At 41.2% G+C, this 13,508-nt stretch overlaps 1 protein-coding gene across 2 annotated transcripts in view; it reads right to left on the reverse strand.

The window, feature by feature from the left end:
• Nucleotides 1-3,341: 3,341 nt before the first annotated feature.
• Nucleotides 3,342-13,508, reverse strand: part of FAM180A (family with sequence similarity 180 member A) — a 71,291-nt gene continuing 61,124 nt past the window's right edge. For both annotated transcript variants that reach the window (XM_073621803.1, XM_073621804.1), the window contains one exon: nucleotides 3,342-3,945. In XM_073621803.1, coding sequence (XP_073477904.1) covers nucleotides 3,598-3,945 — 348 coding nt within the window. In that variant the 3' untranslated portion in view covers nucleotides 3,342-3,597. The remainder of the gene's footprint in view (nucleotides 3,946-13,508) is intronic.

The raw sequence follows: 13,508 nt of genomic DNA on the forward strand, positions 1-13,508 counted from the left end.
TTGTATTATGGCTATTGGGATGTTGGGAAGACATTTTTTGAATGTACCACTCGATTATTCTTTTTTTGCGATGACAGAAGATTAGAGCACTGAACCGTTTAAATGCACTTCTGAGAATCTGGTGATTTATTATTTATTATTCAAATGTCTGTTGTTTTAATGGCTTGTTCACACTGCAGCTGAAAGGGGCATTTAAAGCGGGGTTCCACCCAAATTTTGAACATTATCTCTATGCATTCTCTTCCTTGCCTAGATGCTGACATGCTGTGTAAAAATATTTAAATCGCCATAATTACCTTTTTTTTTTCTAATCTTCTTAGCACTTCCTGGTTTTCCTCCCATGGGAGTAGGCGTGTTTCTAGCCTCTCCCAGACCTCCCACAGTCCCCTGGGAGCTAGTCTCAGGCTTCCCAGCATGCATTGTGCAACAGCATCATCACAACATCTCGGTGAATGCTGGGAGCACAGTATTCACCGCATCCAGGAAATACATGCTTGTGGGCTTCAAATGCCCACAATGAAGATGGAAACCGCCTTCAGTGAATTTTATAAGTTATTCTTTACAACGAAATCGGACACAGGCGGACTTATTACACAGAACATGTGAGTAGATAATCATGAGAAGAAAAGTTTGTGAATGAACTCCAAAAAAAAAAAACGATAGATAGGTGGACCCCTGCTTTAAAAGGTGGTTGTGACTCTAGCCAGATTCCACACAAACAAATAAAAGAGTATGGGTTGGGCCAAAGGGCTCATACTGGCAGTTATCAAGTTGGGCATTGCAGTATGGCAGGCCAAAAGTTTCATGCCATAGTTTGGGTCATGGATAGCTATTAACTTTGCTACTTCCCAATTGAGTTCCAGTTGCATTATTATTAAAGTGCATTTATGGGCACCACTTTTTGTCATTTTGGATAGAGTAGGAGAGGATCAGAACCCCTGACAAATATTTATGGTATCCCCTTGTGTAGATTCGCCATCTGTATTTGTCCTGGTTACCATTGTCCTCATAACTGAGAATGAGAAAAAAAAATCATAATTTTGCATTGTCCATAGAACAGAAACAGAAATAGAGGGGAAAATCTCACAATGAGGAAATCTTGTTCCAGTAATAGATGCCTTAAATTAATAGGCAATTTCTCCAACTGGGCACAGAGAACAGAAAATAACTTGATGGTATTTTACCCTTTTCCTACTTTAGCATAAACTATAAAATAAAACATTTTGGCTAAACATACAGTATGTTTTAATTGGTTTTACATACATTACACTTACATTTATTTATAACTGTCTGGATTGAACAATGGTAATTTTAGCACTGCGGACATCCTAAATCTACTTCTTAAAAACACTAAGGCCTAAACCAGTGGTGGTTACTTGATACAGGGGCCTCATGTTCAGCCCCTGATATAACCAAAGGGTTGCACACAATATTCAGTGAATTTAATGCTACAGAAAGCTGTCAAGGACTGCAGACATCCAACAGGAGATGGTAACAGACTATGGACAAGCAATAGGAGTTGTTGGAGATGGTGGACATGCTTCAGGCACTTTACATAAGACTGCTACAAATCATTGCTATTACAACAACCCCTTTACAAATCAATACTTCCATATTTGTGTTCCCTACAGCCCTCTTACAAATTACTTGTGGCATATTTTATATTCCTCTCAGCAAGATCCATAAAAGATCAGACAAAAAAAATTAAAAATTAAAACAAAAAAGGATGGACAGCAAAGAAAAGGTGTGAAAGAAATAGGGGTGCAACGGATCAAAAAACTCACGGTTCGGATCGTTCCTCGGATCAGGAGTCACGGTTCGGATCATTTTCGGATCAACAAAAAAAAATCTCCCCCACTGTAATATCCACAATCTCCCCCACTGTAATAATATATTAGCAGGGTATGGCAGAGTATTGCAGGGTATTGGTGGTTATATTGGCAGAGTATTGGCAGAGTATTGGCAGAGTATTGGCAGGGTATGGCAGAGTATTGGCAGGGTATGGCAGAGTATTGGCAGGGTATGGTAGGGTATGGCAGGGTATGGAAGAGTATTGGCAGGGTATGGCAGAGTATTGGCAGAGTATTGCAGAGTATTGGCAGGGTATGGAAGAGTATTGTCAGGGCATTGCAGAGTATTGGCAGGGTATGGAAGAGTATTGTCAGGGCATTGCAGAGTATTGTCAGGGCATTGCAGAGTATTGGCAGGGTATGGAAGAGTATTGTCAGGGCATTGCAGAGTATTGGCAGGGTATGGAAGAGTATTGTCAGGGCATTGCAGTGTATTGTCAGGGCATGGAAGAGTATTGTCAGGGTATTGCAGAGTATTGGCAGGGCATTGCAGAGTATTGCTGGGCATTGCAGAGTATTGTCAGGGTATGGCAGAGTATTGCAGGGCATTGCAGAGTAATGTCAGGGCATTGCAGAGTATTGGCAGGGCATTGCAGAGTAGTGGCAGGGTATGGCAGAGTATTGCAGGTCATTGCAGAGTATTGGCAGGGTATTGCAGAGTATTGGCAGGGTATTGCAGAGTATTGGCAGGGCATTGCAGAGTACATCCGAACTTTCCCCTCCACTGTACAGATCAGTACACAGAGGGGAGAGAGGAACCGGCGTCATGACATGACGCTGGTTTGTTACAAGTGATCGCTCCGTCCGTTTGACGGAGCGATCGCGTGGTAAACGGCCGCCGGGTGTACCAAGATGGCCGCCGCTCCGGAGCTAGGCCGAAGCCGCTGCCTTTCCTATGGCCGAGGCCACAGAGCGCTCCGCGGATCGCGGGTGTCCCGATCCGCGGAGGTTGATCCGTACGGATCACGGATCAATGACGATCCGTTGCACCCCTAGAAAGAAATAATCCAAATTATTTAACTACTAGAAGCCAGACTGAAGAATATTTCACAGGCTTGACTAAGCACTTAAGTAACACGGACTACTGTCTGCAGGAGCACAGAGTGCTGCACGATAAGTAACAGAGGGCCACCTATGGCTGCTAGGCTGCAGGTTGGACACCCGGGCCTAAAGAATAAAGGCATTTCTGCTGCAATTATGTAACAATTGTCTCAGATAGTCTGTGTAGCTACAAAGCTGCCCCCCTCCATGTACAGTGGGTATTGATGGACTTTTTAACACAGTAATGCAAACTGCAAACTGTAATGTGACTTCAGTAGACTGACGTCTGTATGGATGCTATTTGTTACTTATATTTGTCTTTGTTGCACTTTGCACCAATTCTTCACTGGAAAACAAGTCTTTGTTTCCTTATTTCTTCCTCCCAAATATCTCTGCTTAGGGTTTACACATTTTTTTTCAAATTACTTTTGAAACATAGAATTTATCCAGTTAAATTAAAGTATTTTTTATTTTTTTATTTAGGTAAGTGCACTTTTAACACACCCAAACTCCTTTATTACACAAAGAAAGGGTATCCAGCAGATAGATAAGTTGAAAGTCGGAGAATGGAGGGATTGTTTAAAGCCTCCTGAGATAGACAACCCCTTTAATTTCTAGAGTTTCAGTAAGTAAATAAATTATATTCACGGTTATATTGGCAGGGTATCACATGCAGGGATTGTAGAGAGTTTGGCAAGGCCATTGGTCATTGTCGACCATCTTTTTGGTACAGGGCCATCAAGTCTCTTCTTAGTGCCACAAAGAGCTTGGTAAGGGTTTCCATCCATACTCTCCTCTGGTTCTCGTTCTCCAACTTTGAAGTTTTTAAGGCTGTGTAAGCCATGGTTAACGCTGTCCTCTCAAAGTCCTCCTTCTTCAATGGCCCAGGGACTCTGGACAACTGGTCTCCCAACCTCCGGATATCTGAGATGGCCTTGGGGATGACATCATTGCACAAAACATCGAAGGTGGCGGCTTTTCGCATAGAAGACAGCTCTGGGTCACGGAGGGTCAGTCTGCTGTCCGGATCAATCTGAACTCCAGTGGACAGGAACTGAATGAATGAAGAGAAAAAAAAAGATATACGTTTGCTGTTTTGTAATTGTAAGTGGGTGTCTTAAATAGAGGTGTAACATTTCTGGAAAAACTTTTTTTCCCCTTGTTCCCCCCCCCCCCCAAAAAAATGGAAATTTGTGGAATAATAATAAAAAATTATCACTTTTTGATGATCCAGAAGCAGCAGAAACACTGTTTCTGAAGAAATTGAACAGATATAACATAATGCTTTTTTGGTGTATTTAACATAGCAAAAGGGGAAAGTAAAAACATACATTTTTAGGGTTTACACACACCTTTTAAGTAAAAAACTTTAAAGTTTAGTCAGATACAGGGCCTTGAAAAAGTATTCATACCCCTTGAAATTTTCCACATTTTGTCATGTTACAATCAACAACATAAATGTATTTTATTATGATTTTATGTGATAGACCAACACAAAGTGGCACATAATTGTGAAGTGGAAGGAAAATTATAAATGGCTTTCAACATTTTTTACAAATAAATATCTAAAAAAGGTGGCATGCATTTGTATTCAGCCCCCTTTATGCGTGGTGTGCATTTGTATTCAACCCCCGAACAAAAATCTAGTGGAACCAATTGCTTTCAGAAGTCACCTAATTAGAGTTCATCTGTGTGTAATTTAATCTCAGTATAAATGCAGCTGTTCTGAGAAGCCCTCAGAGGTTTTTTAGAGAACCTTAGTGAACAAACAGCATCATGAAGGCCAAGGAACACACCAGATAGGTCAGGGATAAAGTTGTGGAGAAGTTTAAAGCAAGGTTAGGTTATAAAAAAATATCCCAAGCTTTGAACATCTCACGGAGCACTGTCCAATCCATCATTTGAAAATGGAAAGAGTATGGCACCACTGCAAACCTACTAAGACATGGGCGTTTACCTAAACTGACAGGCTGGGCAAGGATAGCATTAATCAGAGAAGCAACCAAGAGGCCCATAGTGACTCTGGAGAAGCTACAGAGAGCCACAGCTCAGGTGGGAGAATCTGTCCACCTGACAACTATTAGTCGTGCACTCCACAAATCAGGCCTTTATAGAAAAGTGGCAAGAAGAAAGCTATTATTGAAAGAAAACCATAAGAATTCCCGTTTGCAGTTTGCGAGAAGCCATGTGGGGAACACAGCAAACATGTGGAAGAAGGTGCTCTGGTCAGATGAGACCAAAATTGAACTTTTTGGCCTAAAAGCAAAACGCTATGTGTGACGGAAAACTAAGACTACACATCACCCTGAACACACCATTCCCACTGTAAAAAATAGTGGTGGCAGCATCATGTTGTGGGGATTCTTTTCCTCAGCAGGGACAGGGAAGCTGGTTAGAGTTGATGGGAAGATGGATGGAGCCAAATACAGGGCAATCTTAGAAGAAAACCTGTTAGAGTCTGCAAAAGACTTGAGACTGGGGCGGAGGTTCACCTTCCAGCAGGACAACGACCCTAAACATACAGCCAGAGCTACAATGGAATGGTTTCGATCAAAGCATATTCAAGTGTTAGAATGGCCCAGTCAAAGTCCAGACCTAAATCAAATTGAGAATCTGTGGCAAGACTTGAAAATTGCTGTTCACAGATGCTCTCCATCCAATCTGACAGAGCTTGAGCAATTTTGCAAAAAAGAATGAGCAAAAATTTCACTCTCTAGTTGTACAAAGCTGGTAGAGACATCCCCAAAAAGACTTGTAGCTGTAATTGCAGCAAAAGGTGGTTCTACAAAATATTGTCTCAGAGGAGCTGAACATAAATTCACGCCACACTTTTCAAATATTTATTTGTAAACAAATTTAAAAAACATTTATCATTTTCCTTCCACTTCACAATTATGTGCCATTTTGTGTTGGTCTATCACATAAAATCCCAATAAAATACATTTACGTTTTTGGGTGTAACATGACAAAATGTAGAAAATTTCAAGGGGTGTGAATACATTTTTAAGGCACTGTATGAAATAAACAAATCATTGCAGTTTGTAATACATCATTGCATTTCTTTTTTTAAATACAAACAGTGTAAGTACCTGAATTTGACTTTTTGTCAGTCTTCTGCGTTCCACTGTACAGCAAAACTAAGACTGTGACAGGGAGAAACGGCACAAATAGCCAATCTGTTGTAATGTAGAGCTGATGTACTAATGAGGGGCATGGTAATAGGACGAGAGAGCAGAGATTATCTAATTCATATATGTCAAACAAAATGCCCATGGGCCGCATGTGGCCAGCCAGGCCAATAGCTCCCAACTGTCCCTAATTTCGAGGGACTGTCCCTGATTTGGAACAAAGTCCCTCTGTCCCTCTTTCCTCCTCATTTGTCCCTCATTTTGGTCTGATCTATATAATTGTACAGAAAAAGCACTATTTATCTAATAAAAGTGTTTTACAGTGCTAAACCTTTTATCCAATTTCTAATTTGCTGCATTAATGCATTTCAAAAGCCTATATAAAGGAATAGCAGTGGTAAAAAAACACTTCTGGGTTCAACCAATCTTTTTTTTTTTTTTTTTTACAACTCTCTATTAAGGGAGGCGTGGCAGTGGGCGTGTCCTATGCCTACATACGTTTGGTAACAGGTGTCCCTTATTTCCATCTCAGAAAGTTGGGAGGTATGCAGGCCATGTCATGTGACCCTCTCCCTCCGCTCCCGGCTATCATTGGTAAAGACAGAAGCCTTCCGCATTTACAAGGACACCGTTGCTCTCTGCGATTTGTGGCACTCGCAGATCCCTGCATGCACTCACAACAGGGCACGGCAGGATCGAAAGGTTGACCAAAGATCTCTCTGCAAGGCAAAGCAGAGGCAGGCCAGGTAGGTGAGATGCGAGGAAGTTTGTAGGGGGAAGAAAGATGAGGGCTGAGGAGGGAGATGTGTGCAGAAATAGGGGATGGGGGAAAGTGGTGCAGAGTCAAGAAGGAGAAGTGAAAGTGAAGTCTGGACAGCTTGTGCTGCACATTGTGCATAGTGCACTCCTCAGCCCTGCACACTGTACACAGCACACCCCTGAACTCTGCACTCTGTAAACAGCACACCTCTGAACTCTGCACTCTCTACCTAGCGTACTTCTGAACTCTGCTCTTTTTATGTCGCTTACTCCTGAACTCTGCTCTCTCTCTCTCACTCATAGGCATGTGCACAGGGTGTGCAAGATGTGCCTGGGCACACCCTAATCACCCCATGCACATTAGCATTATTGCTCATTATCGCTCCGTGTGTCAGCAGGAAGATGGGAAAGATCTCCCTCTTACTGGCTCTGTCATAAGAGAAGTGCTTCCGCACTTTCTGGCATGGAGATCGATGTGCCGGGGTCATATATATGTAGACACACACATGTGTTTGAGCTTTAGGGTGCACACACTAATTCAACAGGCTGCTTATACCTATGCTCTCACTTAATAATTTAGGTTAGTGCTAAAACCAGTAATAATCAATGCAGAGGCAATGATTTAATATGATAAAGAGTTTACTAAAGGCAAAAAGACTTTGCAAGAGCAGTTGCTCCATTGCTTAGTAAATGAGCAGAAACTATGCTGACTGCCATCATCCAATCATGTGCAAGCAAAAATGCTATTTTTTTAACTTTCCTTGCACATGATTGGGTTTTCTTTGTAAAGTGAAGCATTACCTCATTTACTAAGCTCTGGAGCAACTGCACCTTAGAACGATGCCCTGCATGGCCGCTGACACGGCCCACATCTTTCCCGGAGCTACTTCCGGGTTTGCGGGCTCTGACACTGTGTTAATTTATTTCAGTAATTCAATTCAAAAAGTGAAACTCATATATTATATAGATGTGTTACACACAGAGTGATATATTTCAAGCATTTCTTTCTTTTAATTTTAATGAATACGGCTTACAGCTAGTGAAAACCCAAAATTCAGTATCTCAGAAAATTAGATTATTACAAAAGACTAATAAAAAAAGGATTTTTAATACAGAAATGTTGGCTTACTGAAAAGTATGTACATGTACAGTATTGTATGCACTTGGTCGGGGCTCTTTTTGCATGAATTATAGCATCAATGCGGCGTGGCATGGAGACGATCAGCCTGTCACTGCTGAGGTGTTATGGAAGCCCAGGTTGCTTTAATTCAGCTTCAGCTTGTCTGCATTGTTGGGTCTGGTGTCTCTCATCTTCCTCTTGACAATACCCCACAGATTCTCTATGGGGTTTAGATCAGGTGAGTTTGCTGGCCAATCAAGCACAGTGATACCATGATCATTAAACCAGGTAGTGGTACTTTTGGCAGTGTGGGCAGATGCCAAGTCCTGCTGGAAAATTAAATCAGCATCTCCATAAAGCTGGTCAGCAGAGGGAAGCATGAAGTGCTCTAGAATTTCCTGGTAGAGGGCTGCGCTGACTTTGGACTTGATAAAACACAGTGGCCCAACACCAGCAGATGACATGGCTCCCCAAATCATAACGGACTATGGAAACTTCACACTGGACCTAATGCAACTTGGATTTTGTGCCTCTCCACTCTTCCTCCAGACTCTGGGACTTTCCTTTCCAAATAAAATGCAAAGAGGACTTTGAACCACTGAGCAACAGTCCAGTCCTTTTTCTGACGCTTCTGACGTTGTCTCTGATTCAGAAGTGGCTTGACACAAGGAATACGATAGTTGTAGCACATGTCCTGGATACGTCTGTGTGTGGCTCTTGAAGCACTGACACCAGCCGTAGTCCACTCCCTGTGAATCTCCCAAAAATTCTTGAATAGCCTTTGCTTCACAATCCTCTCAAGGCTGCTGTTATCCTTGTTGCTTGTGCACTTTTTTCTACCACGCCTTTTCCTTTCGCTCAACTGTCCATTAATATGCTTAAATACATTACTCTGTGAACAGCCAGCTTCCTTAGCAATGACCTTTTGTGACTTACCCTCCTTGTAGAGGGTGTCAATGACTGGCTTTTGGACAACTGTCAAGTCAACAGTCTTCCCCATGATTGTGTAACCTACTGAACCAGACTGAGGGACTATTTAAAGACTCAGGAAACCTTTACAGGTGTTTTAGATTATATAGCTGCTTAGAGTGTGACACCATGAGTCTACGATACTGAACTTTTTCACAATATTCAAATTTTCTGATACAATATTTTGGGTTTTCACTAGCTGTAAGCCATAATCATAAAAATTAAAAGAAAGTAATGCTTGAAATATATCACTCTGTGTGTAATGAATCTAAATAATATATGAGTTTCACTTTTTGAATTGAATTACTGAAATAAATTAACTGTATGATGATATTTAAATTTTTTGAGATGCACCTGTACTAAAGGATAGCCAGTTTCATTGTCTAGTCTACCTCCCTGTCCACCACCATTGTAAGTTTATTGTTTAATACAGTTGTTCCTTAAAGGCTAAATTCAATCCACAGATACAGAAATACAACATTGATTTCTATAATTGACATCAGTGGCGGCTTTTTTTTTTTTTTTTTTTTTTTTTTGCGTGGGGGGTTGGGGGTGGCGGAAAACAACCCCTCCCCGGCGACCGGCGGCTGCTATTCTCACACAACTGGGTGGGCTCGGAGTGCAATGCTCTGCATCCCGAGCCCAACCTTTTTTGAAGCCTATTAGAGACTCTGGCTCTAATCACGTGCTTAAAAGAAAGAAACACTTCCCTATTGGAATCCATGGTCCGGCACCCTGTATGTAGATCAGGGGGCCGGATGCATGGATAGAGGGGGCAGCACCTGTGCGTCCCTAATGGACAGGCCGCCACTGATTTACATCCACTTTCCTGTAAAACCATTGTGCTGAGTGTATAAATATGACTTCACAGTTCAGTAGGGACCAGTGTTTGACCTTGCTGTGCAGTGCACTCTGTAATCTAACAGACCTGGTCAGACACGCCTCTCCTATTTCTCTGCATTACAGCTCTATGTTAGAACACTTATGCTAAGGGGTGTGCTAAGGGGCGCGGCTGGTACTCAGCTCTGCCTGCAATGAGCAAAGAGTTGGAGGGCGGAAACCAGCATTTCCGCTAAGGGTAAAGGAATTTCAAAACCTGTGTTTTGCCCCCCCCCCAAACATCCTTATGCCTCGCTTGTTTATTTTATGCTTTTTTCCACTATACTTACTTCTATTCCTCTATGGATCTTTGCTGGGTGGTCCTCAATGATGCTCTTGAGTTCAAGGCACCATGGGGACACTCCCTGAGGGGGTGGGTCCATGACACCCTGCACTCACATGTTGTCAGTCTTTCAGGTTCAGGACTATGCATCATTTAACCTGGAGGACTGAGGACATCTTGTTGCAAAAAACAACAGAAGTACAGTTCACACTAACATGAGTAATGAAACAAAAAATTTTTACATTCTGCTGCTTCTCTTGGGGACCTAAATAAAAAAACAAAAAACAGAAAAAAAAACAATGGCAGCCCAAAGTTGGGCTGAGATGCATACATGGGGAGAACTATAAAGAGAAAAAATGTGTGTGAGGTTTTAACTGGGCTTTAATAAGAATTTACAATGAATAGGTCTGATGAGCAAGGTGAGGTAACCATACAATATAAAAAAAACATAAATAAGATGAAAACAAAATAAAGGTGGATGGCGTTTTGGTCACTTGACCTCTGCCTACTCTTTTTTGAAAATACAGAGACCAGCAGGCAAGCTTCCCTATATTATCTATACAATTGGATGACTATAGTGTTCACATGGCTGCAGTAGAATGCTACAATTAAAAAAAAAATTAGTTCTAGTTGCTGTTATTCATTTACTTACCAACGGGTGGTGCACTTAGGCTACATATATGAATGTCTACTACAAAGTAATTTCTGTACCTGAAAACTCAGGCTTTTAACCTCTTCTGTATTGTACTTTTTTTTTGCAAAAAAATAATAAATGCACTTACATTGTTAAAAAAATTTTAATGTTCATTTATGTATTTCTTTTTGCATTGCAGCCTGCAATGTATTACAACACCAGTCAGAGATTTGTTGGTACAATGCACAGCCTACTGTGGACTATTCCTCCAGCTGCAGGTCTGTACAGAGGTTTGGACCTTCGATTAGAAGACTGGAAGAATTATCAGTGAACTACAAGTATGATAACATAACTACACTTATACTCTATTGAGATCTATGAACTGCCACAGTAGAAGATTCTCAGATCTCTATCCAATTAAAAAAAAGTCGGAGCCTGCGGGTAGAAGTCCAAGAGGAGGAGTCCCACTGTCACAATACAATTTCAATCAGCCTGTTGGCTGGTTTATCAAAAAGAGTCATCTATGGTCAACTTAAGGGCTTGTTTTCACTAGCATTAATTGACATTAATTTGAAACTAGCATCAGTACATTCCCATTCACTTCAATAATACAGTGTAGATCAGTGGTTGCCAACCTTTTGGACCTCATGGACCACTAAACTCACAATTTTTAATCCTGCAGACCACTAGCATGCCTTATATACACAATGCCAGTTGTTAGCAATGTCATTATCAAAGATTAGGGGTTTTATGCCACGTTCTGAGCCAGGATGTTTCAGCAATTCCACTTCTGTTACCATGTAGATTTTGTAGAAGCAATGATGAATACTCAGATGAATCTTGTGAAGAGCTTGTTTATTCCAGCCAGCAGAGAGACACATGTAAAACCTATTTCTTCCTACTTCCTGTTCCCACCCCCCAGGTCCTCATACAGCTATGTAAATACAACACATACATATTCTACACTCATGGACCATCAGTGGTCCACAGACTACTGGTTGGTGACCACTGGGGTTGATGACAGTTCTGAGGCTGCATGTGGCCTGCTTTGTGTTGCCTTGAAGTCTCTGAACCAAGCAAGTCCTATTGGAGATGCATTTTCATTGTGGGAAAGTATGCAAGTGTTGTTTCACTGTGTTTGAAGGTAAAAGCCAGCGCTTGACAGTAACCCATGTATACAAGCTCTAATGATTTTACTTTAAATGTAAGTGGGTCAATCATTGTTTAAGGCTCTGTGACGGGAGTCACTTTGGTCGGGGGGGCCATGAAACCCAGAATCCCTTGGAGAGGTTGGGAAACCCTTGTTTCAGCTCCTCATGCACCTCCTTTGTCTAAGTCACCCTGTGTCTATTAGAGACACAGGGTGACAGAAAAATGATGGACAGCTGTTTAACCACTTCAGCCCCGGACCATTTGGCTGGTCAAAGACCAGAGGACTTTTCACAATTTTGCACTGCGCTGCTTTAACTGGTAATTGCGCAGTCATGCAATGTTGTACCCAAACGAAATCTGCGTCTTTTTTTTCCCCACAAATAGAACTTTCTTTTGATGGGATTTGATTGCCTCTGCGATTTTTATTTTTTGCGATATAAACTGAAAAAGACAGAAAATTTTGAAAAAAAATGATATTTTCTACTTTTTTTTATAAGAAAAATCCAATAAACTCAATTTTAGTCCTACATTTAGGCCAAAATGTATACAGCCACATGTCTTTGGTAAAAAAATGTCAATAAGCATATATTTATTGGTTTGCGCAAAAGTTATAGCGTCTACAAACTAGGGTACATTTTCTAGAATTTACGCAGCTTTTAGTTTATGACTGACCTCTCATTTCTTGAAGTGCTAAAATGGAAGGGCAGTACAACCCCCCCCCCCCCAAATGACCCCATTTTGGCAAGTAGACACCCTAAGGAAATTGCTAAGAGGCATGTTGAGCCCATTGAATATTTTATTTTTTTGTCCCAAGTGATTGATAATAATAATGACAAAAAAAAAATAAAAAAAATCTTTTACAAAAAGTTGTCACTAAATGATATATTGCTCACACATGCCATGGTTTATATGTGGAATTACACCTCAAAATACATTCTGTTAATTCTCCTGAGTACGGGGATACCACATGTGTGGGACTTTTTGGGAGCCTAGCCGCGTACTGAGCCCCGAAAACCAAGCACCGCCTTCAGGATTTCTAAGGGCATAAATTTTTGATTTCCCTCCTCACTACCTATCACAGTTTTGAAGACCATAAAATGCCCAGATAGCACAAAACCCCCCCAAATGACCCCATTTTGGAAAGTAGACACCCCAAGTTATTTGCTGAGAGGCATTGTGAGTATTTTGCAGCTCTCATTTGTTTTTGAAAATGAAGAAAGAAAAGAAAAATGTATTTTTTTTCTTTTTTCAATTTTCAAAACTTTGTGACAAAAAGCGATATCTGCAAAATACTCACCATACCTCTCAGCAAATAGCTTGGGGTGTCTACTTTGCAAAATGGGGTTATTTGGGGGGGGGGGGGGGGGTTGTGCCATCTGGGCATTCCATGGCCTCCGAAACTGTGATAGGCAGTGAGGAATGAAATAAAAAATTTACACCCTTAGAAAGCCTGAAGGTGATGCTTGGTTTTCAGGGTCCCGTACGCGGCTAGGCTCCCAAAAAGTATCCGCATACTCAGGAGAAGCAACAGAATGTATTTTGGGGTGTACTTTCACATATTCCCATGGCATGTTTGAGCAATATATCATTTAGTGACAACTTTGTGCAAAAAAAAAAAAAAAAAAAGTCTTTTTCCCTCAACTTGTGTCAAAATATAAAATATTCCATGGACTGGACATGCCTCTCAGCAAAT

The sequence above is a fragment of the Aquarana catesbeiana genome, linkage group LG03 (genome assembly GCF_042186555.1).
Source record: "Aquarana catesbeiana isolate 2022-GZ linkage group LG03, ASM4218655v1, whole genome shotgun sequence".
Classification (NCBI taxonomy): domain Eukaryota; kingdom Metazoa; phylum Chordata; class Amphibia; order Anura; family Ranidae; genus Aquarana; species Aquarana catesbeiana.